This window comes from Mastigoproctus giganteus, chromosome 5 (genome assembly GCF_048544385.1).
Source record: "Mastigoproctus giganteus isolate SK-2022 chromosome 5, ASM4854438v1, whole genome shotgun sequence".
Taxonomy (NCBI): Eukaryota; Metazoa; Arthropoda; class Arachnida; order Uropygi; family Thelyphonidae; genus Mastigoproctus; species Mastigoproctus giganteus.
Window position 1 is genome coordinate 202,467,163 of NC_143579.1, and position 25,711 is coordinate 202,492,873.

General features: G+C 39.0%; 1 protein-coding gene across 1 annotated transcript; it reads right to left on the bottom strand.

Moving 5' to 3' along the window:
• Nucleotides 1–1,176: 1,176 nt before the first annotated feature.
• On the bottom strand, nt 1,177–16,894 carry LOC150086012 (3-oxoacyl-[acyl-carrier-protein] synthase, mitochondrial). Its single transcript, XM_090374332.1, has 2 exons — nt 16,450–16,894; nt 1,177–2,920 (listed from the first exon to the last, which is right to left on the bottom strand). Exons 1-2 carry the CDS (start codon nt 16,462–16,464, stop codon nt 1,583–1,585), a joined length of 1,353 nt encoding a protein of 450 aa, XP_090230458.1. The 5' UTR covers nt 16,465–16,894; the 3' UTR covers nt 1,177–1,582.
• Nucleotides 16,895–25,711: the final 8,817 nt, after the last annotated feature.

The following is a 25,711-nucleotide window of genomic DNA, read 5'->3' on the forward strand; positions in this document are numbered from 1 at the left end:
GTCTCCCCCTTTAATCCTCCTTTGTGGATTGGGGTCACATTTGCACATCTCCAGTCCATGGGTACCTCCCCCGAGTCCAGGGAAGCTCTCATAATTATGGTTAAGGGTTTGCTTGCTTCCTTTGCCGCCTCCTTTAATATAACTGGATAGATTCCATCCACCCTAGGTGCCTTTCTTGTGTTTAGCATCAATCATATTAAAAAAAAAACCTACTTCATTGTGCATCCCTTCTAACAATTTGTCGAATCGTTTAAATTTTTTCAAACTACCCACTTCCAACACCAAATGGAAGTTTAAAGTTTATTTCAACAATCAATTTCTCCCTGGCTGAAGGCAAATTTGGCATCCTGTAACCATCCTTTTCCACACAAACATAAGTTTCACATTGGGTGGATTTAAGTTGTGTAAAGCTGAGGAAACACCTATTTGCAGCACCTATGTTTATTATGTCATCATTATCAATATGTCTGGGTTTCTAGGTGGAATGTAAAGATAGTTCATATTTAAAGCATAAAGTTTTGCATTATTATTATTTCATCTGTTCAAAATCCTGTTGCTATTTTAAATATATATATATATATCATTGGCATTATCCTGACTGCAAAAGTAACCCAGAGGCATTGTATATTAAAGCTGCTATATAATGAATCGGCTTCAAAAAATAATAATAATAAAGAAATAAAATAAAAAAATTGTTAGCTTTTCTCTCCGTATCCTAAACCTCACATGGCATTCCCAATTTCAAACCAAATAGACATACAATTGTTATTATAAGGCATACTGCTTGTATATACAGACTACACTACTTAGTAGAAAATATTACATCAAATTTGATAAACCATAGACAGTAACAAATTTCAATTGAAACTTTTAATTTTTTTTTTTTTATACTCTTCTGTGTCATAAATTTAAGAATTACATAATTTAAATGTGTTCATTGCATAAAGAAGTAAAACAGAAATTGTATATGAATAAGGCAACAGTATTTTATAACACAATAAGAATTCCATAAAGTGAACAAAAAAGCAATTCTAAAACAATACTTGACTCTAATCTGATCGATGATCATCTGAAAATCAACATTTATGCCTAAAATTAAGCCACATTAAATTATGTACAGGGTTCCCAAAGAGTCTGGAGCCAACAACAAAATACTTCATTTATAATGTATGTTAAAAATGCTTGATGATAAAAAAAACATGTTTTGACTTTTCTTTTTGGCACATCTGCACTAATGAATTGACATATTTGAATTTGCGGACTGTTTTACCTCAATTTTGAAGATAAGCATTATCAATTTTCACAGTTTGCACTGTAATTTTCTGGGCAAATGCTATTATATTTACCTTGTCACTTGTTCTAGCTGTTGTGTCCACATGGCAGAATAATTTAAAATGCACTTTAAAGCTTAACATCAAGTCCATTTTGAAACAATGAAAATTTGCCAACAAATCACACTTTTTGGACCCCTGTATTAACAATAAACTAACAATTATTTCAAATTTTTTTTTTAATTCATATATGTTTTATATTTATATGATTAAAACACCTTGATATATTCATGATATGCTATCTTTAAAATCTACATATTTCCAATGGCAATACTAGCATTTGTTCCACCAAAACCAAATGAATTGGTTAAAGCAATTCGCCTCTTTTGTTCCAGTGACCAGTTCTGAAACTTTCCAGGCACAAAATTCAAAGTTACTTTCTCATCTGGTTCAAAGAAATTAGCTGTCGGAGGAATCAAACCTGTATAACAAGCCATAATTGTAAAAATTGCTTCAACACTTCCAGCTGCTCCTAAGAGATGACCAGTTGCACCCTTTGTGGAAGAAATTGCTATTTTGGAGGAATAATTATTAAATAACTGCTGTATAGCCTTTACTTCAGCAGCATCACCAAGTGGAGTTGAAGTAGCATGAGCATTAATGTAAGCAACCTCAAAAGGTTGCAGTTCTGCATCTTGCAATGCTGATTTCATGCATAAATAAGCACCTCTTCCATCCTCTCTTGGAGAAGTTATATGATGAGCATCACCAGAAAGCCCATATCCTAAAATTTCAGCATAGATTGTGGCTCCTCTTTTATGAGCATGGTCTAGGGTTTCTAATACAAGGATTCCTGCTCCTTCTCCCATTACAAATCCATCTCTTTTTCTATCAAAAGGACGTGAGGCTTGTCTAGGATTATCATTAAAATGTGTTGATAGTGCTCTCATTCTAGAAAATCCAGCAATTGAAAGAGGGCAAATCACAGCTTCTGTTCCTCCACACACCATCACTGATGCATTGCCTTTCTTTAAGAAATTAAAAGCATCTCCAATTGCATGAGCACCTGTAGTACAAGCAGTAGACACTGAATGATTTGGACCTTGAAATTCATGGAAAATGCTGATATTACCTGCTGCCATGTTAACCAGAATGCGTGGAACAAAATGTGGGCTAACTTTTCTATAGCCTTCTACAGAAAGTGCATTTCCCATTGCAACTATATTGCTTAAATCTACCATTCCCATACCTACTGCAACTCCTGTATTTTTTTTATCTTGTTGTGATTGGGGATGCCATCCAGCATTGTCCAAAGCCTCTTGACATGCTACAAGACTATAAAGAGTTGCCAATGACAAAGATTTGGTATCATATTTTTTGGAGTATGATTCTAGATCAAAGTCTCCTTGCCTAGTTCCTTTAGGAACAAAAGCTGCCACTTTACAAGGAATGTTTTCATATTCACTACCAGTCAAAGAAGTAGCTGCTGTTTCTCCTTCTAATAATCTGGACCAGACATACTGCACACCAATGCCCAATGGACATACTATTCCCAATCCAGTCACAACTACTCTTCTTTTATTGTAAGTATCTGACCGCAAATTTGATATATTTCTAGTGCCTGATATTGTAGGAAAGAAGAAAATTATCTGCAATAAATAAATAACAAATAACTATTTATATGGTAAATTCAAATATATATTTAAACTTCAAATAACATATCAGAGTCTCACTATTGATAAAAAAAAACAGAAGCAATATTTCTTGATTGTAAGAAACTCTTTCAAAAATAGTCAACGTTATATTACTTCTATATAAACTATTTTCCTATGGTATTTTGAAATTAGCAGTAAGGATTCTGCATACAACTTTTATATGTATATTGAATTGCATATATCTAAAATTAATTTCAATTTCAATATTAGTCAATAAAATTAATATCAATGTTTGTATTTATCAATGGGATGCAGTACAGAAAGTGTGAAATCTTTAGGTAGAAAACTTGACTTCTACTTAAATAGGAAATGACATGATGATAATTAATAAAATGAATAAAAAATTATATATTTTATTACTCATACTATTATTATTTCTCCTCTACTTCAGATATTTGGATCAATTCCCCAGAGCTGTGCCGAGGCAAACGAGGCTGTTGCCTCAGGTTAAAAGCTGAGAGGGGTGCCCAAAGAAAGATTAAATAATTGCCAATGTTTTCGATTTTATGTTTTGATTATTCCAATCCATTTATCATCTTGCTTTTGCAAGACCAAAATCTTAAAAATCATTCATGAATATGAACTGCTGGAATCATTTACCAACCCGTTTAACAATTCCAGTGACAGCTGCATCATGTGAGAGATTTCAGCAAGCTGAAATTGACTAAAAACTATTTACGGTCAACATTAAACCAAGAAAAATTATCTGATATGGCCATTTTATCAATTGAGAGGCCCATATGTAATCAAATAAATTTCGATAAAATTATTGATGACTTTTCGTCACTCACTCAAAGCTCACAAAATAAAATTGAAATTTGTATATATAAAAGCCATGTGTTTGTCTATAATATATTATTGTTAATTTATTTAAAGAAATATTGTTTCTTTATAATTAAAATTATTCTAATTTGTGATATTTTTGACCAAACATTTGTTTCAAGTATTATAATAATATTGTTATTATTTTTTAAATGAATGATGCATAAATAAATCTGTTATATATTTATAATCAATAATGCTTGTGAGAATAAAAATCACTTTAAACAGTTTTTTTTTTTTGTCATTCTTTTATTTTTATTAAATCATGTACCAGAAATGTATTTTAAATAAGTCATATTTAAAAAAAAAAAAATTTTTTTTAATATTTTAGGGGAGGGCGCAATTTTTAATTCTTGCCTCAGGTACTAAAAGTGTTCGGCACGCATCTGCAATTCCCCTTCACATTAATTTCTTGAAATTACAATCTACAGAAATTCAAGGCTAAGTGCCTTTGGCCAGCATGGTACTAGAGTAAAATGACTAGATTTCCCAGATTATGCCAGACAGTCCCGGATTTTAGTCATTTGCCCCGCACTGCAAAATGTCCTGAAATAGACATGTGGTCTTGATACTTAATGGCAAACAATGCAAATCATTTGCATTATGTTTGCCAGGAACAAATGGTACAATGCAAACAGTTTTTTCAATAGTAAATAAGCTGTGGATGTCAACAAAAACACAGCTGACCGTAGAAACACTGAAAGCAATACTACAGTTAAGTGCAATTTTGCTAATTCTTTTGAAAAATTTTACAAAGAAATAGCAAATAATGAAGAATTATTTAGAAAAATCCACTCAGCGGAAAAATATATTTAATTATATTATTTAATTTCTCTTGTTTTTATTGTTAAAAGAAGTACAGTATGCATTTTTCTTATTATTATTATTTCACAGAAAAAACTTTTTTCACTAAACAAAAATGAAAATCGATTAAAAACATGACCCCCTCTAATAAGTGTTTTTTTTTCCTTCTAATTACAATTATTTTTCTCAGTGAACAACCGTCACGCAACCTTCTGTTCATTACGTAGCGTAACACGAGGGGTACCGTATACTGAATTTGAGCCTTTCTGTGGGAAAAAAAAAAAAAAAAAAAAATATATATATATATATATATATAATGTGTAAAAAAAAAATGTGTATATTGTTTCTAGAGGGAGTTGAAAAATACATCCCGTAGATGTCCGGCATTGAAATGCTAAGGATCTGGTCACTTTATTAGCATTAGCATTAGCATTAGTTGAGGCATATGATGCAAGAAAGCAAGCTTATACAGCATTAGCCAAAAAAAAAAAAAAAAAAAAAAAAACCTTCCCATTTCACCAATCCGGTCACTCCAAATGTTTGTCTAGTTCAACATTAAATTTATTTAAGCTATCAACTTATACAATAACTGATGGAAGTCTCTTCCATCAATCAACTACCAGCTGGCTAAAGGCAAACTTTCTCACATCTATTCTACAACTGTCTTTCCTCAATTTGAATCTATGCCCCTTCAGGTTCTTATCTGAGCAAGTATCCCGTCAGCATTGAGCCTGCTCAAACCATTCAAGGCCTTATATGCCTTGATCAGATCACCTTGCAGGTGCCTGGTCTCCAGATGCTGCAACTTACAGAAATTAAGCCTTTCTTCGTAAGCAAACCCCTTTGTTCCTCTCACCCTTCTGTTGCCCTTCTCTGTACTCATTCTAGCAACTCTACATCCTTCCTAGAATGAGGCCTCCAGACCTGTATGCAGGACTCGAGGTGTGGCCTCACCATTGCTTTATACAATGGTATAATCACCTCCTTGTCACGGCTAACAAAATTCCTATATATCCTATACCTATACTGACAATACCTATATTGACAAAACTCCACGACCTGCTCTGACAGCCCATCTGCACTGCTCAGAGAACTTTATCTCCGACTGCACTATTACCCCCGGTCTTTTTCATTCTCCGCCTCCCTGAGTGTAGTACCATACAGTTGGTACATTTCTCTTGAGTTACTGCTACCCATATGCAGTACTTTTCATTTGTCAATATTAAACTTCAGTTGCCACTTCTCAACCCATCTACCTAACTTTTCTAGATCCTGTTTCAGTAGCATACTGTCTTTACTGTCATTAACAACCCTGCCAACCTTTGTATCACCTGCAAACTTGGACATCAAACCTGATATACCTTCAAAAGATGTACAAAAGGTGATATTGTTGCACTCGTTGGAAATAATGACATTAAGAGTAAGAGAGCTGCAGATTTACTCAACAAGTACAGATCAATGTTGGAAAAAAAGTCGCGAGTTAGGGTTGAATGTGAAAGTGTCTGCAATTCTGCCCAGACACAATAGGAAGGAGTATATGTGAGCTTTGTCAATCAATGCAGCCCTGGAGAGATTGTGCACGGCTCAAGGGGTAGAATTTGTTTTCAGCCTGGTCTGTGCTTGTTGAAAGGAGAGACTGCTTCTACAGGGATGGGATACACTTAAATAGAAAGGGTGTAAGAATATTTGCTGACGCTATTGAGGCAGTGTTAGGTGGTTCAGAAAATTGCTAGTGTGGGGGGGGTTACACAGACTAAAAGGTTAACAGTGGCCACAGGTAGAGGCAAAAGTGATTTTTGCACTGCTTCTATTAGAATGGGCAGCAGACTGAAAGCAAGGTAATAGAGATTTCCAGAACTGCTGGGAGTCATAGTGGAACAAGTAAATACATGGGCTGTGTTAGGGTGGCTAGGAGCAGGAACAGGTGCATGTATACTTGCATGTACACCAATGCTAGGAGTATAGTTAATAAATTTGATGAGCTTGAAGTGCTAGTGAAGACATCAAAGGCAGATATTATTGGGATATCAGAGACGTGGTGTACACAGATATAGGCAGTGCAGAGTTGGAATTTGGGGATTACAATGTGTATATGAAGGGAGGAAGGGTTATGCTGTTAGTTAAGAAACACATAAAATCTAAGGAAGTGCATCCAATTGATGTTGGTGGACAATGCAGTGTTCAGTCTGTTTGGTGTGAAATAAGCACTGCGAAAGGGAAAATGAGAGTAGGTGTGTGTTATAGGCCTAATGAATCTGATGAGGATAATGAGCAATTGTGCAGAGAAATAGAGTCGGCCAGTAAATCAGAATGCCTTATAATGGGAGATTTTAACTTTCCAGATAATGACTGGAAGTTGTGGATTGGTCACTCGCACACTAGAAGACTTTTGTGAATTTATTGGATGACTGTTTTCTACAGCAACATGTTCGAGAGGCAACCAGCGGGAGTAATACTCTTGATCTGATTATCAGTAGTGATTCTTCATTAGATTCTTCAAAGAGTGCTGCATAAGCTTGCTTTTTTGCATCATATGCATCTACTAATGCTAATGCTACACAGTTGCACTTCTGTTTAGATTGGCTTCAAGAGCATCCATAATAGGGATAAATGAATTTACCCTAAACTTGTCTCTTGGAGAAAGTTCGTCTAAGTCTTGGAGAAAGTTCGTTTTTGGGTGCTGTCCCATCATTGTTTTGTTTTTTTCGTACTCTCTGCCTTCTTTTGTCAGTTTTGTATTCTACATCCAGTAGAGTAAATTTTGCTTGCTGTTCAATTTCATCAAAATTAGCCCTTGTGTTTGATACAAACTGCAATAGTGAGCTGTAATTATCTGCATGTGCTCAATGAAATTTGCAAACTTTGGAGTGCCTTGTTAACTTTAAGAAATTTATCTAGCAAATGTGTCCAAGGGTGAAGCAGGAAAATAAATTCAAATTCTTCCATTTTCTGCAGAAGATTTTCAGCCTGTTGTCTAGTATCTTCTTTTTCAGTTTCATCACAGTAAATATGATTGAGGACTTCAACAATGTTAGCATAACTTTTGCTAATAGCTGCAGTAGCTTTGGCATGAGCCTCACATCTTGTGTCTGATAAATGTTTAGGAACTTTTGACTCGGGAGACAAGAAATTTTTTAGCACTGCCTATCTTTTTGTAGAAGCTGAGAAAAAAAAAAAAAAAAAAAAAACAATAAAGCTCATTTATTGTGCCAAAAAAAATTCACTGCATCCAGGCACAAGTCAACTGCAGTTCATCCAACTAGATTTAGGAAATGTCCAGTGCATGGAATAAACTTTGCAAACTTGTTCCTTTCCAGAATTTTTTGTTGAACACCGTTATACTTTCCAGCCATATTGACTGCGTTGTCATATGATTGTCCTCTACATTTACTGGGGCGCCTCCATAGCCAGTTGGGCAGGAGCAGCACACGTTTCTTGATTAGACCGGGGTTCGAGCCCGTGACCACCAAATACGGAGGATGCGGAAAGGTCAGGGAATGACTACCGCATATCCTCACAGCAATATGGCCTTAGTTGCTAATGCTCCTAAAAAAAACCAAATAACAATCAAACAAACAAACATTTACTGAAATCTATTTCAAGTTCACTGAAGTAGTTTAGTATCAGCTCAGCCATACTTTCACTGGTGTGATCTTTCAGTTCAAAAGAACCCAGAAAGCGTTCAACCAGTAATCCATCACTAGGAGAAACATATCTAACAATGACAGTAAGTTGATCAACATGGAAAACAATAGGGGTTGAATCAACTGATAAACTAAAATAATCTGCTTGTTTGATGTCACTCAGTATTGATTCTCGAACTTTATTAGTAACCAACTGGATAACCTCTTCACATATGGTTTTGTATAAGTACAATGACTGACTACAGCCTTTACCTCCATACTGATTTATGTGAGCACACAGGAAGGGATCAAATTTGGCAATTAATTCAAGCAATCCAAGAAAGGTACCACTGTTTGGTGAACCAAATGTTTCATCATCTTCTCTAAACGCCAAGCCACGTTCTGCCAAGAGGGAAATCACTGCAATAACTCGCTGAAGTACGTGCCTCCAGTAATCCTGCTCTGCTTTGATTTGCTCTTCAAGTTTTGATGTGATCTCTTGACCACGCTTTCTTGTTAAGTATGTTAGCATAGAGTTCATATGATTTTTAGAGTTTCCGTGGGTTTGAACAAGATAAGTGTGATGCCAATCATCGAATCCCGTAGAAGCTAAAGCCGTAGTTCAGGTAATTTGGTTAGAGAAAGGGTTGCACAAAAAACAGTAGATTTTATCTTTTGTGGGAGAATAACACTAGCCATTCTCGAGGGTAGGTTTCTTCATTTACTTTGGTGGAATGGAATAAATTCTTTGAGCAGAACCAGGCTTGGTTTTTGTATGTTCGCATTGAATTGGTAAAAGGTCCATCCCAGTGCTGACATTCCGATAGACCTTTCTCAATCCAGAATATTTCCTCGTTATTCAATGTGGCCCATAAACATACGTCATTGTCTCTGAAATCACTAGTAGCACGAACAGTTCGAATTTTTGTATCTGCAATGCTAGGTTTTTCACTGAGATCATCTGCTTTGTTTTGCTTTAATTTTCTTTAGGACAGTAATGAGCTTGAACTGCTTCTTTTGGTGTAACTATCTCATGGCACGTTCCTTCAGCACCTTGTGTTAATTAGCATTAGTAGAGGCATATGATGCAAGAAAGCAAGCTTATGCAGCATCAGCTAAAAAAAAAAAAAAAACTTCCACTTCACTCCTCTGTTCGTTCGAAATACCTGTCCAGCTGAGCCTTAAATTTATTTAGGCTATCAACTTCCACAACAAGGGATGGAAGTCTGTTCCGTCAACCAACTACCCGCTGGCTAAAGGCAAATTTCCGCACATCTATCCTACATCTGTCTTTCCTCAATTTGAATTTATGCTCTCTCAGGTGATTCTGAGAAAGCAGAAGAATCCCATCAGCATTGAGCATGCTCAAACCATTCAAGGCTTTATACACCTCTATCAATCAACTCGCCGGTGCCTAGTCTCCAGACACTGTAATTTGCAAAACTTAAGCCTTTCTTTGTAAGAGCAACCCTTTGTTCCATTCACTAATCTTGTTGCCCTTCTCTGTACTCGTTCCAGCAGCTCTACATCCTTCTTGAAATGAGGCCTCCAGACCTGTATACAGTACTCAAGGTGTGGCCTGACCATTGCCTTATACAAGGGAATAACCACCTCCTTATCCCTGCTAGAAAAATTCCTGTATATCATTGACAAGACACCATGTGCTACTCTTGCAGCCCATCTGCACTGCTCAGAGAACTTCATATCTGCCTGCACTATTACCCCCAGGTCCTTTTCATTCTCTACCACTGTCACTGTAGTACCACAGAGTTGATACATTGCTCTGGGGTTGCTGTTTCCCATATGTAGCACTTTACATTTCTCAACGTTAAACTTCATTTGCCACCTCTCAGCTCATCTATTCAACCTTTCCAGATCCTGTTGCAGCAGCATAGCGTCAGTAGTGTCCTTAACAACCCTGCCAACCTTTGTATCATCTGCAAACTTGGACATTAAGCTTGATATACCATCATCAATATTATTTATAAATACAGAAAACAATAATGGACCCAACAGTATCCATGGTGTCATCTGCATGGAGTTCTAGAATAGGTTCCTCATTGTCTAGCAGCTCATCTACATCCATGCTTTTGGAGGGAGATTCTGTTTTTTTTGAGACTGATTCAGATTTTAATTGTTCTTTTCCAACTGGGACTAATGGGGTATGAGTAGGAATGCTGATTGGAGTATTTGTGGCTTCACTAGTTCTTTTTGGAGGATTATCTTTCTTTGAGGTTGAAAGTGTAGATTTGAGCCAGTTCGCTATAGAGGTGTTAGGTGGAACTGATACATCTGTTTGAGCTGCAGTAGAAACGAAGTTCCGAGTGCGAGCTGCATAGGAACGACTACTAGGCAGGGTCGACATAACTTGTCTATGTGCCTCAGGAAAGGTGACTTTATTTTCTATTTTGTACTTTTGAATTTTCTTTCCTGTAATCCATAGCTCACATGTTTTGGAAAAAGCTGGGTGGCTTTCTTTGCAGTTGGGACAAACAGGGGTTTTGACAGAGCAATCCACTTGAGTGTGATCTTTAGAGCCGCAGATGGGACATATGGCCTCACCTCTACATGCCTGCTGCGAATGCCCGTATTTCTGGCATTTGAAGCAGCGAACGGGATTCGGGATAAATGGTCTTATACGACAATTCAAATAGCTAGCTTTAATTGAGGATGGTAAGTCTGGCATACTGAATGTTAAGATGATCGATCTCGTTGGAGTGAGATTTCCATCTTTTTTAGTCATAATTCGTTTCACATTTGTAACTTTTTGACTACTTAGTTCTTGAAGTAGCTCTTCTTCGGAGACTGTAATTAGGTCCCACTCACTGATTACACCCTTAGATGAATTTAAGGTTCTGTGTGGAGTAATTGATACTGTGAGCCCACAAAATGATGTTGTGTTTAAGAGCCGCTCAGAATGTTTAGCGGTGGCAGTTTCAATGAGGAGATCTCCGGATTGTAGTCTTTTCACCATTTTTGGTGATCCAGTAATTGATTCCAAATATTTTTGAATCAAGAATGGTGACAATTTTCCTACAGGTTGGGGGGATAAGGAATGAATCACCAAGAAATTTGGTAATTCATCATGGCATTCAGGTTCCCTTCTAAGCCTTTTGAGCTGGTTGGTGTCACGGTCGTTGTCAGCAATTTCTGACCTTGATGGCTCTAAAGGTGGATAATTAGTCGTATCCATGTTAGCTCCTTTTGGCCCTGGGGGTATATTTTTACCACCCAGATTACCGGCCCCGCCACGGGGAGGGAGGAGCAGTGCTGCTTGTGGCCAAACGTATAGGTTAGTACAATTAGTAAGACTAATTTAATTAAAGAAAAAGGTTCTTTCCTTCTTCTGGGCTCTCTTCTTAGTGCTTTTAAGAAAAAGGGCTACTTAACGAAAAAGTTTAATAATCAAGGGAGAAAACAAAAGAGAACCTAGTCGATTAGAGGAAAACGCTTTTCAATCGCACGAGAATCACTTGGCCACGGAAACGCTTGGCACCCGGGGCCCAATGTGTACAGAAAGGCCAGACAGGGTAGGAAGGGTTATGCTGTTAGTTAAGAAACATAAAATCTAAGGAAGTGCATCCAGTTGACATGGGTGGACAGTGCAATGTTGAATCAGTTTAGTGTGACACAAACATCGGGAAAAGGAAAATGAGAACAGGAGTGTGTTATAGGCCTAATGGCTCTGATGAGCAAAACAAACAGTTGTGCAGAGAAATAGAGTGGACCAGTAAATTAGAATGTCTTATAATGGGAGAATTTAACTTTCCCATTTTTTAAGATTTTGATACTGTTGCACATGGAAGACTGCTGTACAAATTGAGGCAGTATGGCATTAAGGGCAAGGTGCTGCAGTGGATAAAGGGATGGTTGAGTGGATGACGGCAGAGAATGGTAATAAATGGACACTGCTCTACATGGACTAATGTTATTAGTGGAGTCACCCAGGATTCAGTGCTGGGCCCATGGTTGTTTTGTGTATTTATCAACGATATTGATGAAGGCATATCAGGCTTAATGTCTAAGTTTGAAGATGATACAAAGGTTGGCAGGGTTGTTAAGACAGTATGCTACTGCAACAGGCTCTAGAAAAGTTAGGCAGATGGGCTGAGAAGCGGCAAATGAAGTTTAACATTGACAAATGCATATGGGTAGCAGTAAGCCAAAAGAAATGTAACAACTGTGTGGTACTACACTCAGGGAGGTGGAGAATGAAAAAGACCTGGGGGTAACTGCACAGTCAGATATGAAGTTCTCTGAGCAGTGCAGACAAGGTGTCAGAGCAGGTCTTGGAGTTTTGTTAGCAGAGAGAAGGTGATTATCCCTTTGTATAAGGCAATGGTCAGGCCAAACCTTGAGTACTACGTACAGGTCTGAAATCCTCATTTTAGGAAGGATGTAGAGTTACTAGAACGAGTACAGAGCAGGGCAACAAGATTGGTGAGAGGAACAAAGGGGTTCGCTTACGAAGAAAGGCTTAATTTCTGTAAGTTGCAGCATCTGGAGACTAGGCACCTGCAAGGTTATCTGATCGAGGTGTATAAGGCCTTGAATGGTTTGAGCAGGCTCAATGCTGATGGGATTCTTCTGCTTGCTCAAATTAAGGAGCTGAGGGAGCATAGATTCAAATTGACGTAAGACAGTTGTAGAATAGATGTGCAGAAGTTTGCCTTTAGCCAGCTGGTTGTTGATTGATGGAACAGACTTCCATCTGTTGCTGTGGGAGTTGATAGCGTAAATAAATTTAAGGCTGAATTAGACAAACATTTGGAATTACTAGATGGGTGAAATGGGAAGGGGGGAGTTTGCTTGTTTTTTTTTTTGGCTGATGCTATATAAGCTTGCTTTCTTGCATCATATGGCTGAACTAATGCTAATGCTAATATCTTCACCTGCTACTTGCCGTTCTCTTTCATTCTCCAAAACAGGGGGGTGCAATGCAATTGTCAGAAAACTACAGGATGAGTATAATGGTCCCATTACTTGTGGGGGAGGAGATAAGTTTTCCTTTATTCGTGCATCCTCCCTCCAACCATCAGAGTACATTCTTATTAGTATCATTTACATTTTAACAATTGCAAAAAATATTGACTGGTTCATTTACATGACATCTATTAAAAAAATAAATTTTCATTTAGTCATGATACTTCATGCCTAATTTTAATTTGAGGAAAACCTTAATCAGTTATGCAGAGTTAGTAAGTATTTCAGACTAAAGATGAATATGGATAAAACAAAAGTAATGATGAACAAGTATGCTAGAGAAAGGAGTATCATCATTGAAGGGGCAGTAATTGAACAGGTGGATTTATATACTTATCTGGGACAAGTCAATAGCTGTAATAATGATAAATGGCTGGAAGTCAAGAGAAGGATAAATTTCAGATGGTTACCATTCAGGAAATAGTCACATACTGAGGAGCAATATCCCAATTGGTACATAATGAACCAATGTATATTCCTCAACATAACTTATGGAAGTGAAACTTGGGCCCTCACAAAATAAAAGAACGGAAGAGAAGCTAAAAACTACACCACGTAGAATGGAACAAATTATATCAGGAATCAGAATGCTAAATAAGAAGAGAAACGCATGGATTAGACAGCAAACACAAGTAAAGGACATTCTTATCAAAACTAAAGAACTGAAATGGACTTGGGCAGGACATATATCTCAAAGACATGATGACAGATGGACTAAGTAACTAATAGAATGATACCCAAGAGGAGCTAAAAGAAAATTTGGAAGACAACAACAGAGAAGGAGAGATGAAATATACAGTTCACGGGTAGAAAATGAATGGCCATTGCACAAAACAGAAGGAACTGGAAAGTTGCTGGACAGGCCTTCATCCTGCAGTGGATTGAAAATGGCTAATGATGATACACGTTTTGTGTCAGTGTATAGCAGTGGCTTAGCCAGGATTTTGTCTGCAGGTACATTCACAAAAAAGGGTGCCAATTAAAATTCACAAAAAAGGTGCCATTTGCTTTCTAAAAAAAGTGCCACAATAATAGATTTCGGCGTCAGGAGGTACAATGTACCTGCTGACCCTACCCTGGCTACGCCACTGGTGTAGTCTCAATCTTACGTGTTACCCTGCCCCCCACAACCTGCCCTAAACAATTAACTGAATGAAATTCCTTCCACTTAACAATGTTATATATGTATATTTAAAAATGATCTTTATGAATTACATTCAGTTACAAAGGAATAACACTTTCATTTACATACAAAGTTTCCCAAACTTTGGCTTTTTTCTGTGCAGGAAGTATGCAAGCTGTTCAAGTATGTACCCAACACAAAAATTATGTTAAATTACAATAATACGATAATAAAATAAATAGCGGTATAACTGCTAGAGAACTCACTGGACACGGATATTCTTCTCCACTAATCGGAATTTAGCAGTGCATCACATACATTGTTACCACTGACACATGGCAGTGTGGGTAATTTCCTTATACATAATAAGAATGTACTTCAGGTGAATAATATTTATAAAAATAATGAAAGTATTCTGGCTTATTTAACGCAATCATAACAAATAGTGAAGTTTGCTCATGTGAAAAGTAACTTTAGGTTTCAGCATTTTCTCAATGTCTTGTAGTGGTTTAACATCAGCAGTGAATAAACCAAAAAATTCTTGTTGGTTTATTCTTTAATCTTCAGTAATCAATTCTTTGACTCATGTTGTTTGTTTTATTATTTGATTTCTTGTAAAAGATAAAATCTTGACTCCAGGTTAGTCAAACTCAGCATCCTGGTGGGTAACCTTCTGTTATGAAGAAGCATTTTGTTATACCTACTTTAGCAGTACAATATTTGAATTTCACAGTCTTAATTCAATACATTTATTTATTTAAAAGAAGTCTGTCATCATTTTTGACTTCCAAGAATGAGTGTCAGTTTAACTGATACACAAATTAGACAAATTCTAATTGAGGAGGGTGATGTACAGATGGCTGTAACGAAACTGAAAATGAGAGTGATTATGGAAATCATGTGTCAATGATATATGTCTCACCTGGACAGCAACAGCAAGAGGGGATGACAAGCAGGGTCTGTCCCCAGGCTTGGAAATTGTGCAGAGAAGTCCAGAATTGACTCCTCTATGGAGAAAAGCAGGCTAGCCAGCCTAGTAAACTGCTTACCCTAGGGCTTGTGCTGGCTTCCAAAATCCCCTGGACTGGGATACTAATGATAACCTTGAAGAACTCACTGATATTTGGAGTCCCCATTACCATAAAAAAAATGGGTTTTCTCCTCTATGGAGAAAAGCAGGCTAGCCAGCCTAGTAAACTGCTTACCCTAGGGCTTATGCTGGCTCCCAAAATCCCCTGGACTGGGATACTAATGATAACCTTGAAGAACTCACTGATTTTTGGAGTCCCCATTACTAAACTCTAACAGGAAGCTAAATGATTATGTAATTACGGAGAACAAACTGGAGGAGATATTGTTGAAGTTAAACAAAAGAAAGCACCCGGGGTGGATGGGATCTATCCAGTTATATTAGAGGAGGCAGCAAAGGAAGTAAGCAAACCCTTATGAGAGCTTCTTTGAACTCAAGGGAAGTCCCCAAGGGCTGGAGATGTGCAAATGTATCTCTAGTTCACAAAGGAGATCTAAGGGTGACATGCTTAATTACAGACCAGTTAGTTTAACTTCTGTTCCGGCGAAAATAATTGAGTCAATGGTTAAAGAACTTGTTAAAGTCAATGGTTAAAGAATGGTTAAAAAACGTTGTCTTTAGGCCGAGTCACTTGTGTTAGTGTTCAAATTTAAAATTTTCTTAAATTACAAGTATAATAATGTAATTACACTTCCCGATTTGTAATAATTGAGATAAGGTGGGGGGGGGGAATCGAGAAAATGCAATTGCAAACTTACTACAGCAACACAACCGCAGGGGCTCACATCTGGTGAGTATGGACTTGGCACACCCAGCGTCCTGAGCTGGATATCATCATGCTCTTTCAGGTAACTCAGAATTTTTTTTTTTTTTTTTTTTGCCTGTGCAGCAAAAGCCTCAGGCTTCCTTGCACCGTATTGCTAATAATGATAATAACACGTCTGATCTAAACAATTCTGCACCGCGCGCTGTACACAAGACATGTTACTCAAATTCGGTTATTAGAAAAAGTATTGAAGCTTTCTCATATGCTAGCAAACTTTACAAAAATTATTTAAAAATAGCAAATTCTGCTTACTTTCGCAAACTTCATTTTGTATAATGAAATTTCCCACAGTCGAAATAACTACATACTCGCAATAATCGAAAGAGCTAAATTTTAACCATTATCTGACAAAAATATTCATATACAAAATCATGATGCAAAAACATCTGGTCACAAAAATTCCACGGGACTGAAGTATAATTTGAAAGTGAGTATCACCGCCACTAGGTGCTCTTAAATTTTCCTTCAATGTTAAAATGTTAAATTTTTATTTGTTAAATTTTTATTACATCCGTTTTTCGGCTATCAGCTTTATTCTAGTACTTTGTGGTCCTCACTCACTGGTTATATAAATTATAGAACAGACCTTAACGATAAATTAAGGTCAGATTCTTTATTGTCACAGACGCTGGTGATTTTCAAGTTACGACCGATGAAATTTTTAACGATTTTGTAGCATTCTCAGAATTACCGAATGATTTCGCTAAGACTTAAATAACATACTATAAGTTTCTCCATCCCATCGCATTTCAGGGAATTTTCAATTCATTATAGTTCACATTTTGATCACTAGAGGAGCTACCTACCCATACTGGTTTTCAGTATCAATGCGATTTCTATTGAAAGTTTTAAAAATATTTTAATTTACTAAAAGCATTTACTAATTAGTCGTATATATACAGAGGGTCCACCTCTAATTGGTGATAAGGTTAAATCTATTTGGCTGTAAAACAGCAAGCCCAGAGCAACGTATCAACTCTGTGGTACTACACTGACAGTGGTAGAGAATGAAAGGGAGTTGGGGGTGGTTGTGCAGGCAGATATGAAGTTCTCTGAGCAGTGCAGACGGGCTGCAAGAGTAGCTCATGGAGTATTGTCAATGATATACAGGAATTTTTCCAGCAGGCATAAGGAGGTGATTATTCCCTTGTATAAGGCAATGGTCAGGCCACACCTAGAGTACTGTATACAGGCCTGGAGGCCCCATTTCAAGAAGGATGTAGAGCTGCTGGAACGAGTACAGAGAAGGGCAACAAGATTAGTGAATGGAACAAAGGGGTGCTCTTACGAAGAAAGGCTTAGGTTTTGCAATTTACAATGTTTGGAGACTAGGCACCAGCGAGGTGATCTGATAGAGGTGTATAAAGCCTTGAATGGTTTGAGCATGCTCAATGCTGATGGGATTCTTCCTCTAGCTCAGAATAATCATCTGAGAGGGCATAAATTCAAATTGAGGAAAGACAGATGTAGGATAGACGTGCGGAAATTTGCCTTTAGCCAGCGGGTGGTTGGGTGGTGGAACAGACTTCCATCCCTTGTCGTGGAGGTTGATAGCCTAAATAAGTTTAAGGCACAGCTGGACAGGTATTTTGAACGAACAGAGGGGTGAAGTGGAAGTGGGTTTTTTTTTTTTTTTTTTTTGGCTGATGCTGCATAAGCTTGCTTTCTTGCATCAAATGCCTCTACTAATGCTAATGCTAAAACGCATAGAAAGCACAGTAGCAAAAAGTAGACAATCAAAACACCCAGCGTCCTGAGCTGGATATCATCATTCTTCTCTTTCTTGGTGATTCCTTTCTACTTCTCTCTCTCAGGATAATAGGGAATTTTTTTTTTTTTTTTTTGGCCGGTGCAGCATAAGACTCAGGCTTCTTGCACCATATGGCTAATAATAATAATAAAATAGTCATTACAAAAGAGGAAAAGAGGAGATGCTTATCGCCACACACATAGGCTAAAAGCATTTATTAAATGTTTCGGGTATTAGAACGGGTATTATTTTTATTATTATTTTTTAGGGTTTCCGGTAATTAAATACATTAACCCGTATTTGTGTCTGTAAATTGCGTATTTTCCATGGTCGATTTGCCTGTTTTGCTGGACGAAAAAACCCCAGTTACTGGGGAGAAAAACCTTGCTATCTACGCCTGAGACCGACTAACTCAGCCATGGAGTGAAAAAAGCCCATTAAAGTTCCTCGTGTCATCGACGGGATTCGAACCCAGGCCTTTTCCACCGGTGTGGGGAGGACGGTGACGATACCACTGTGCTACCCGCGCAGACATTAGAACGGGTAGAAGCATTTTAGCGATTTGTTTTGTACCGTAGATCTGGATCGTCCAAATCTATGATAAAAACTGTCCACCCCCTTCCCCCGCCGCCAACTTATGGTAGGGACAAAACAGTAATAATTAACCACCAAGGTTAAAACTGCTGTCGTATGCCAACAAACTGGGCGGCACGTGAACTTTGGAAAATCTGAAAGTCCATGAGCCAGATTATAATTAAATAATAAATAATAATACACTGGTGTGCCAAACATAAGGACCAGTCAGGTTTTCACCTGTAGCTTCTCATAGGAGTGGCCTGGGTATGGGAAAAGCATACCAAAGGAACCTCGTGAGGTACAGAAATGATGAAGGAAACAACACAGACACAACAACGGAAACAGAACGGTACAGAGGGACTTTATTCAAAAATGGCAACATAACACTTGCTGTCATGATACAGATGCATCACTGCCAAAGATGGAACAAAGGGAAGAGGTGGTCCTCAGTAGGAGATATGGCCACCCCTAATGTCGACGCAGGCTTTGCACCGCCTGCCCATACTTAGAACAATGTTGTTGATAAGTTCTTGCAGTAACGTCGTCCATTCCTCAGTCAGCGCCATCTTCAGTTGGTGAACATTTTCTGATGGGTGTGGACGTGCCGCTAGGCATCTCACCCAGAGCGTCCCATATGTGTTCGATGGGGATCGGGCAGACCAATCCATACGAACAATGTTCTCACTTTTCAAAAGCATATTAACAGCTGCAGTGCGATGGGGTGTGGCGTTATCATCCATAAACACGAACTCGGGGCCAATGGCACCTCGGAACAGACGCACATGGGGAAGGATTACGTTAGTACAGTAGGGTGCACTGGTTACAGTACCGTCTTCTAGTATCTGGAGTTGTGTACGTCAATCCAAGAGTAACGCCTCCCCAGACGAGAACACCTCGGTCGCCATATCGATCCCGTTCAGTGATGTTTGCGGGTGATACCGTGTGCCAGCCAGATTAACTGACGTCCAGAATCGCTGCTGAGACTGAATCTAGTCTCATCAGTAAAGAGTACCTTACCCCATTGCGCTGCTGTCCAGTCCTTGTGTGCGATGCACCACTGTAAACGGTGTCTCCGATGGGCAGGTGTTAAAAGGACACAGCGTGCTGGCCGTCGGATAAACTGCCCACCTTTGTGGAGGCGCTTGGTACAGTAAACCGCGATATCCTGCGTCCTATGCAGCTAGTTTGCAATGGATCCCGCTGTCTGGTGTCGGTCCCTCTTGGCCTATAGGAGTATATAGCGGTCATCATTGGGCGTTGTTTTTCGTGTACGACCACCACTGGTCCTTTGGATAGCTGTACCTGTCGTTCTGAAGGCCAACCACAGAGACGATGCTATGGGCGATACCGAACTCTGCAGCCACACTCCTTGCACCTCGACCTTCCTCGAGCTTCCCAATTATTCGATCCCGGGTAAAAGTCATCCAGATGTTGTCTACTGGCCATTTAGTTGTCTGTAGCACTGTATGAAACAATCGAACGTCTGTAACAACCGTGCTCACCATTCGGTAATTTGCATAACTGCTGAACTGCTGCTTTTACCTGTTTGTGTGAGCCCCCCTCATCACGATTCAAATTTTTGCATGTGAGCCAGCTTTCCACTGAACTGCCACAGGCTGTTTCGTTGGATTTTGTGGTTGTAACCTTTAGAAATAGTGTTGGTCCTTAAGTTTTGCACACCAGTGTATGCTTTGCCTGGCCGTCGTGGATAGCAGAGTTGGTATGATCACCGTCATCCCGAGGTGGAAAAGACTTGTTCGAATCCCCTCCTCAGTGACGCGAGGAATTTTATGGGAATTTTCACAAGGTGGCTGAATTAGTCTGTCTCATGCAAGGGTAGCATGTTTTTTTTCACTCTCGGTTTTCGTCCATCAAACCGACCACAAGACACACACAATTATAGATACGTTGCAATATGATCTAAGTTGCCGAGGCCCCTAAAACTCTACGACAACAGCACAGCTTTGTGCAATTGTCATATGGCATCTTAAAACATCCAAAATATTAAAAAAAGAAACTCTCAAAGGTGTTAAGTTATGTTAGGTGGTAAGCACAGGTAGGTACCTGAATAAATAGGATTAAAATGCAATCCAGGGATCGGAAAAACGAACTCAAAATTCGGAAAAAAAATCGAATTTTTACACGTCACACACATATGAACTTTCTTTCTTGAGTACGCTAGATTTAACTTTATACTAAGCATATTATTCATTATGATATTAAGAGTAGGAGACCGGCGGAATTACTTGACAAGTACAGGTCACTGGTGAAAAAAAGCCGTGAATTAGGGTTGAAATTGAAAGTGTCTGCAATTCTGCCCAGACACGATAGGAGGGAGTATATGATGAGAGCCCTGTCAATCAATTCGGCCCTGGAAAGATTGTGCAGGGCTCAAGGGGTAGAATTTTTTTCAGCCTGGTCTGTACTTGTTAACAGGAGAGACTGCTTCTACAGGGATGGGATACACTTAAATAGAAAGGGTGCAAGAATGTTTGCTGATGCTATCGAGGCAGTGTTAGGTGGGTCGGAAATCTGCTAGATTGGGGGGCTACAAGGACTAATAGATTAACAGTAGCCACTGGCAGAGGTGAAAGTGATTCTTGCACTGCTTCTATTGGAATGAGCCGCAGCCTGAAAAATAAGATGCAGGATATTTCAGAGACTGCTGGGAATCATTGGGGTACAAGTAAACACATGGGTTGTGTTAGGGTAGCTAAGAAAAAGAACAGGTGCATGTATACTTGTGTGTACACCAATGCTAGGAGTTTAGTAAATAAATTTGATAAATTTGAGGTATTGCTCAAAATATCAAAGGCAGATATTGTGGGGATTTCAGAGACGTGGTGTCACACAGATATAAGGAATGCAGAACTGGAATTTGGGGAGTACAATGTCTACAGAAAGGATAGACAGGATAGGAAGGGAGGAGGGGTTATGCTATTAGTTAAAAAACACATAAAATCCAAGGAAGTGAAGCCAGTCGAAATCGCTGGACAGTGCAGTGTCGAGTCAGTTTGGTGTGACATAAGCATTGGGAGATCAAAATTGAGAGTAGGAGTGTGCTATAGGCCTAATGACTCTGATGAGTATAATAAGAAACTGTTCGGAGAAATAGAGTGGGGTAGTAAATCAGAGAGCCTTATAATGGCGGATTTTAATTTCCCAGATATTGACTGGAATTTGGGGGCTGGTCACTCACACAGTAGCAAGGCTTTTGTGGATTTATTGGATGATTGTTTTCTACATCAGCATGTTCGGGAGGCAACTAGAGGGAGTAATACTCTTGATTTGATTATCAGTAGTGATTCTTCATGCATTAAGAATCTGCAGATAAATGAACCACTTAGTGGCAGTGACCACAGTGTGCTGAAGTGGGAGTTACTCAAAGAGGTAACTACCATTAGGGGTAAAGGGAAGGGGTATTGCTTTCGTAAAGGCGACTACAATGGACTGAGACAGTATTTAAATTCTATACAGTGGGATCAACTGATGATATTGCCAACAGCAAATTCAAAATGGGAAGCATTCAAAGAACTTATCTTGGAAGCTACTAGGCTTTACATACCAACTAAGAAATATTGTTCAAGGTTTCGGCCTAAATGGATGTCAGATGAACTGATGAGGCATATGGCAGAAAAGAAAAATGCATGGGATACATACAAATTAACAAGTGACACAGACGCCTATGATAGATACAAGTTGATCTGTAACCAAGTTACAAAGGAGGTTAGGCAGGCGAAGGCAGATTACGAGAGATCCTTGGCAAGGGATGCGAAGAAAAACGGCAAAGAGTTCTTTACTTATGTAAACTCTAGAAGGAAGGGGATGAATCAGATTGGTCCACTTGAGATCGATGGGTCAACTGTTGATGACCCTGCTCAGGTAGCTAACAAGCTAAATGAATATTTTGCATCAACATTCACACCACATGAGGAGTTATTCAGCGAGGGGAATGCCAGAGGTGTATTCAACTCAAGCAGTAAGCTAGAGAATCTTGTAATAACTGAGAGCAAAGTGGAGGAGAAATTGTTGAAGATAAACACAAGAAAGGCACCTGGAGTGGATGGGATCTATCCAGTTATATTAAAGGAGGCAGCAAAGGAAGTAAGCAAACCCTTAGCCATAATTATGAGAGCTTCCTTGGACTCAGGGGAGGTACCCATGGACTGGAGATGTGCAAATGTGACCCCAATTCACAAAGGGGGATCAAAGGCTGACACAAGTAATTATAGACCTGTGAGTTTAACTTCTGTTCCTGGAAAATTAATGGAGGCATGGTTAAAGAAGCACTGCAGGATCATCTAGACAAGACTTAAGTTATAGCTAGGACACAGCATGGTTTTGTTAAGGGTAAGTCTTGCCTGACCAATTTGATTGGATACTATGATGCAGTCACAAAAGAACTGGATGCAGGGAATAACTTTGATATTATATACTTGGATCTTAGAAAGGCTTTTGATACTGTTGCACATGGAAGACTGCTGCACAAATTGGAGCAGTGTGGCATTGGAGGCAAATTGCTGCTATGGATAAAGGGGTGGTTGAGGGGAAGAAGACAGAGAGTGGTAATCAATGGACACTGCTCATCGTGAACTAATGTTATTAGTGGAATCCCTCAGGGTTCAGTATTGGGTCCTTTATTGTTTTCTGTATTTATAAATGATATTGATGATGGTATATCAGGCTTAATGTCCAAGTTTGCAGACGATACGAAGGTTGGCAGGGTTGTCAAGGACACTACTGACACTATGCTGCTGCAACAGGATTTGGAAAGTTTGAGCAGATGGGCTTCGAGGTGGCAAATGAAGTTTAACATTGACAAATGTAAAGTACTACATATGGGAAACAGCAACCCCAGAGCAACGTATCAACTCTGTGGTACTACACTGACAGTGGTAGAGAATGAAAGGGACCTGGGGGTGGTTGTGCAGGCAGATATGAAGTTCTCTGAGCAGTGCAGACGGGCTGCAAGAGTAGCTCATGGCGTATTGTCAATGATATATAGGAATTTTTCTAGCAGGGATAAGGAGGTGATTATTCCCTTGTATAAGGCAATGGTCAGGCCACACCTAGAGTACTGTATACAGGCCTGGAGGCCTCATTTCAAGAAGGATGTAGAGCTGCTGGAACGAGTACAGAGAAGGGCAACTAGATTGGTGAATGGGACAAAGGGGTGCTCTTACGAAGAAAGGCTTAAATTTTGCGAATTACAGTGTCTGGAAACTAGGCACCAACGAGGTGATCTGATAGAGGTGTACAAAGCCTTGAATGGTTTGAGCATGCTCAATGCTGATGGGATTCTTCCTCTTGCTCAGAATAATCACCTGAGAGGGCATAAATTCAAATTGAGGAAAGACAGATATAGGATAGATGTGCGGAAATTTGCCTTTAGCCAGCGGGTGGTTGGTAGGTGGAACAGACTTCCATCCCTTGTCGTGGAAGTTGATAGCCTAAATAAGTTTAAGGCTCAGCTGGACAGGTATTTCGAACGAACAGAGGGGTGAAGTGGAAGTGGTTATTTTTATTTATTTATGTTACTGTTTTTTTTTTGGCTGATGCTGCATAAGCTTGCTTTCTTGCATCAAATGCCTCTACTAATGCTAATGCTAATGCTAATTTTTTTAACTAAAAATGCTAATGCTAATGCTAATTAAATATCCATTTCTTAATTTGGGATATTTTAGTATTTATGAATTCGTTAGTTCAAAACCCGAACTTTTAAATATCATATACATGACTTATGTATTAGATGAAATGCACAAGGCATAATAATTTCTTATGGGTTTTGGTGATTAACTATACAGGGTGAGTCACTACTTCACTACCAGTGCGACAAACGTGGAGGTGTAGGGGGCACAAAGACGAATCTGAATCAAATAGCATTGCAGGGTCCGAAATGCCTTCGTCATGCGGTAGAGGACGTTGAGCGGGAGGTCGCGTGAACAGCCATCCCTCTGGAAGTCAGCATTTGCGAACCGGTTCCCAAGGCAGTAGGATGGACGAGTATTCAAACGTTGAACTGGCTGACATGCACCTCGCGTATGGAACTGCGGACTGTAACGGGCACGCCGCTCTGTCCTTGTACCAGGAACGTTTCGCGCACAGGCGTGCTCCTCATCATACGATTTTCGCACGTGTGCACAGGTTACGTGAGACTGGTTGTTTCCCGAGAGGTACCATGAATCGAGAGTGAACGACGAGGACGCCAGACAATGAAGAGAATGTCCTACGTCTTGCAGAAGGCAATCCGAGTACGAGTACTCGAGCGATAGGCCAACGATTGGGTATTTCCCAATCCATGTATGGAGAATACCGTCAACAAACCAAATGAGTTCATACCATCTGCAACGCATCCAATCATTGGAGCCTGTGGATTATCCTCTCCGGAGGACTTTTGCTACTTGGTTTCTTCAACAGAAACAGTTCGCAAATGCTGACTTCCAGGGGGATCGCTGTTCACGCGGCCTCCCGCTCAACGTCCTCTACTGCATCACGAAGGAATTTCGGATCCAGCAATGCTATGTGATTCCGATTCGTCTTTGTGCCCCCTACACCTCCTAAAAGTTTGTCGCACTGGAGTGAATCACCGTATAATATCGGTGTAGATACACCATAATTTACCCATGAATTTGAACTACGTATGTAGTTCAAATTTATGGGTGAACTATGGTGTATTGGTAATTAACTTTGGTAATTGGGTAAACTATGGTGTTTTGGTAATTAACTTTGGCAATTTATTAATTATCAAAGTTAATTACCAGAACCCATAAGAAATTATGCCTTGTGCATTTTACCTTCTTATACATTATTTATACACCATTTGGCATTTCTCATATTGTGGAAATAACTTCACAACTGTGATGGCATGTTGCATTATATAATATTTCTGCCAATAGTATCTTATGCAGCTGGATGTTCGTTCGTCAGGGTGAATATAGTCAGGGTTGCATTGAAGCTCTTATCATTACAGTGTACAATGCTGTTGACAATAACTTCTGTACCTAGAACAGTATTGAATAATGCCTTACAGGTCCTTGCAGGTTTTTTACCAATGGACTTATATATTGCTTACCAAGGCTTGCTGAATAAACTACGAAAGGGCATCTCTGTGAATATGTTAGATATTTCCACAGATCTTGCTAATAATATCAAAGAAGAGAAGTCACGTATTTAGAACCACTTAATAGG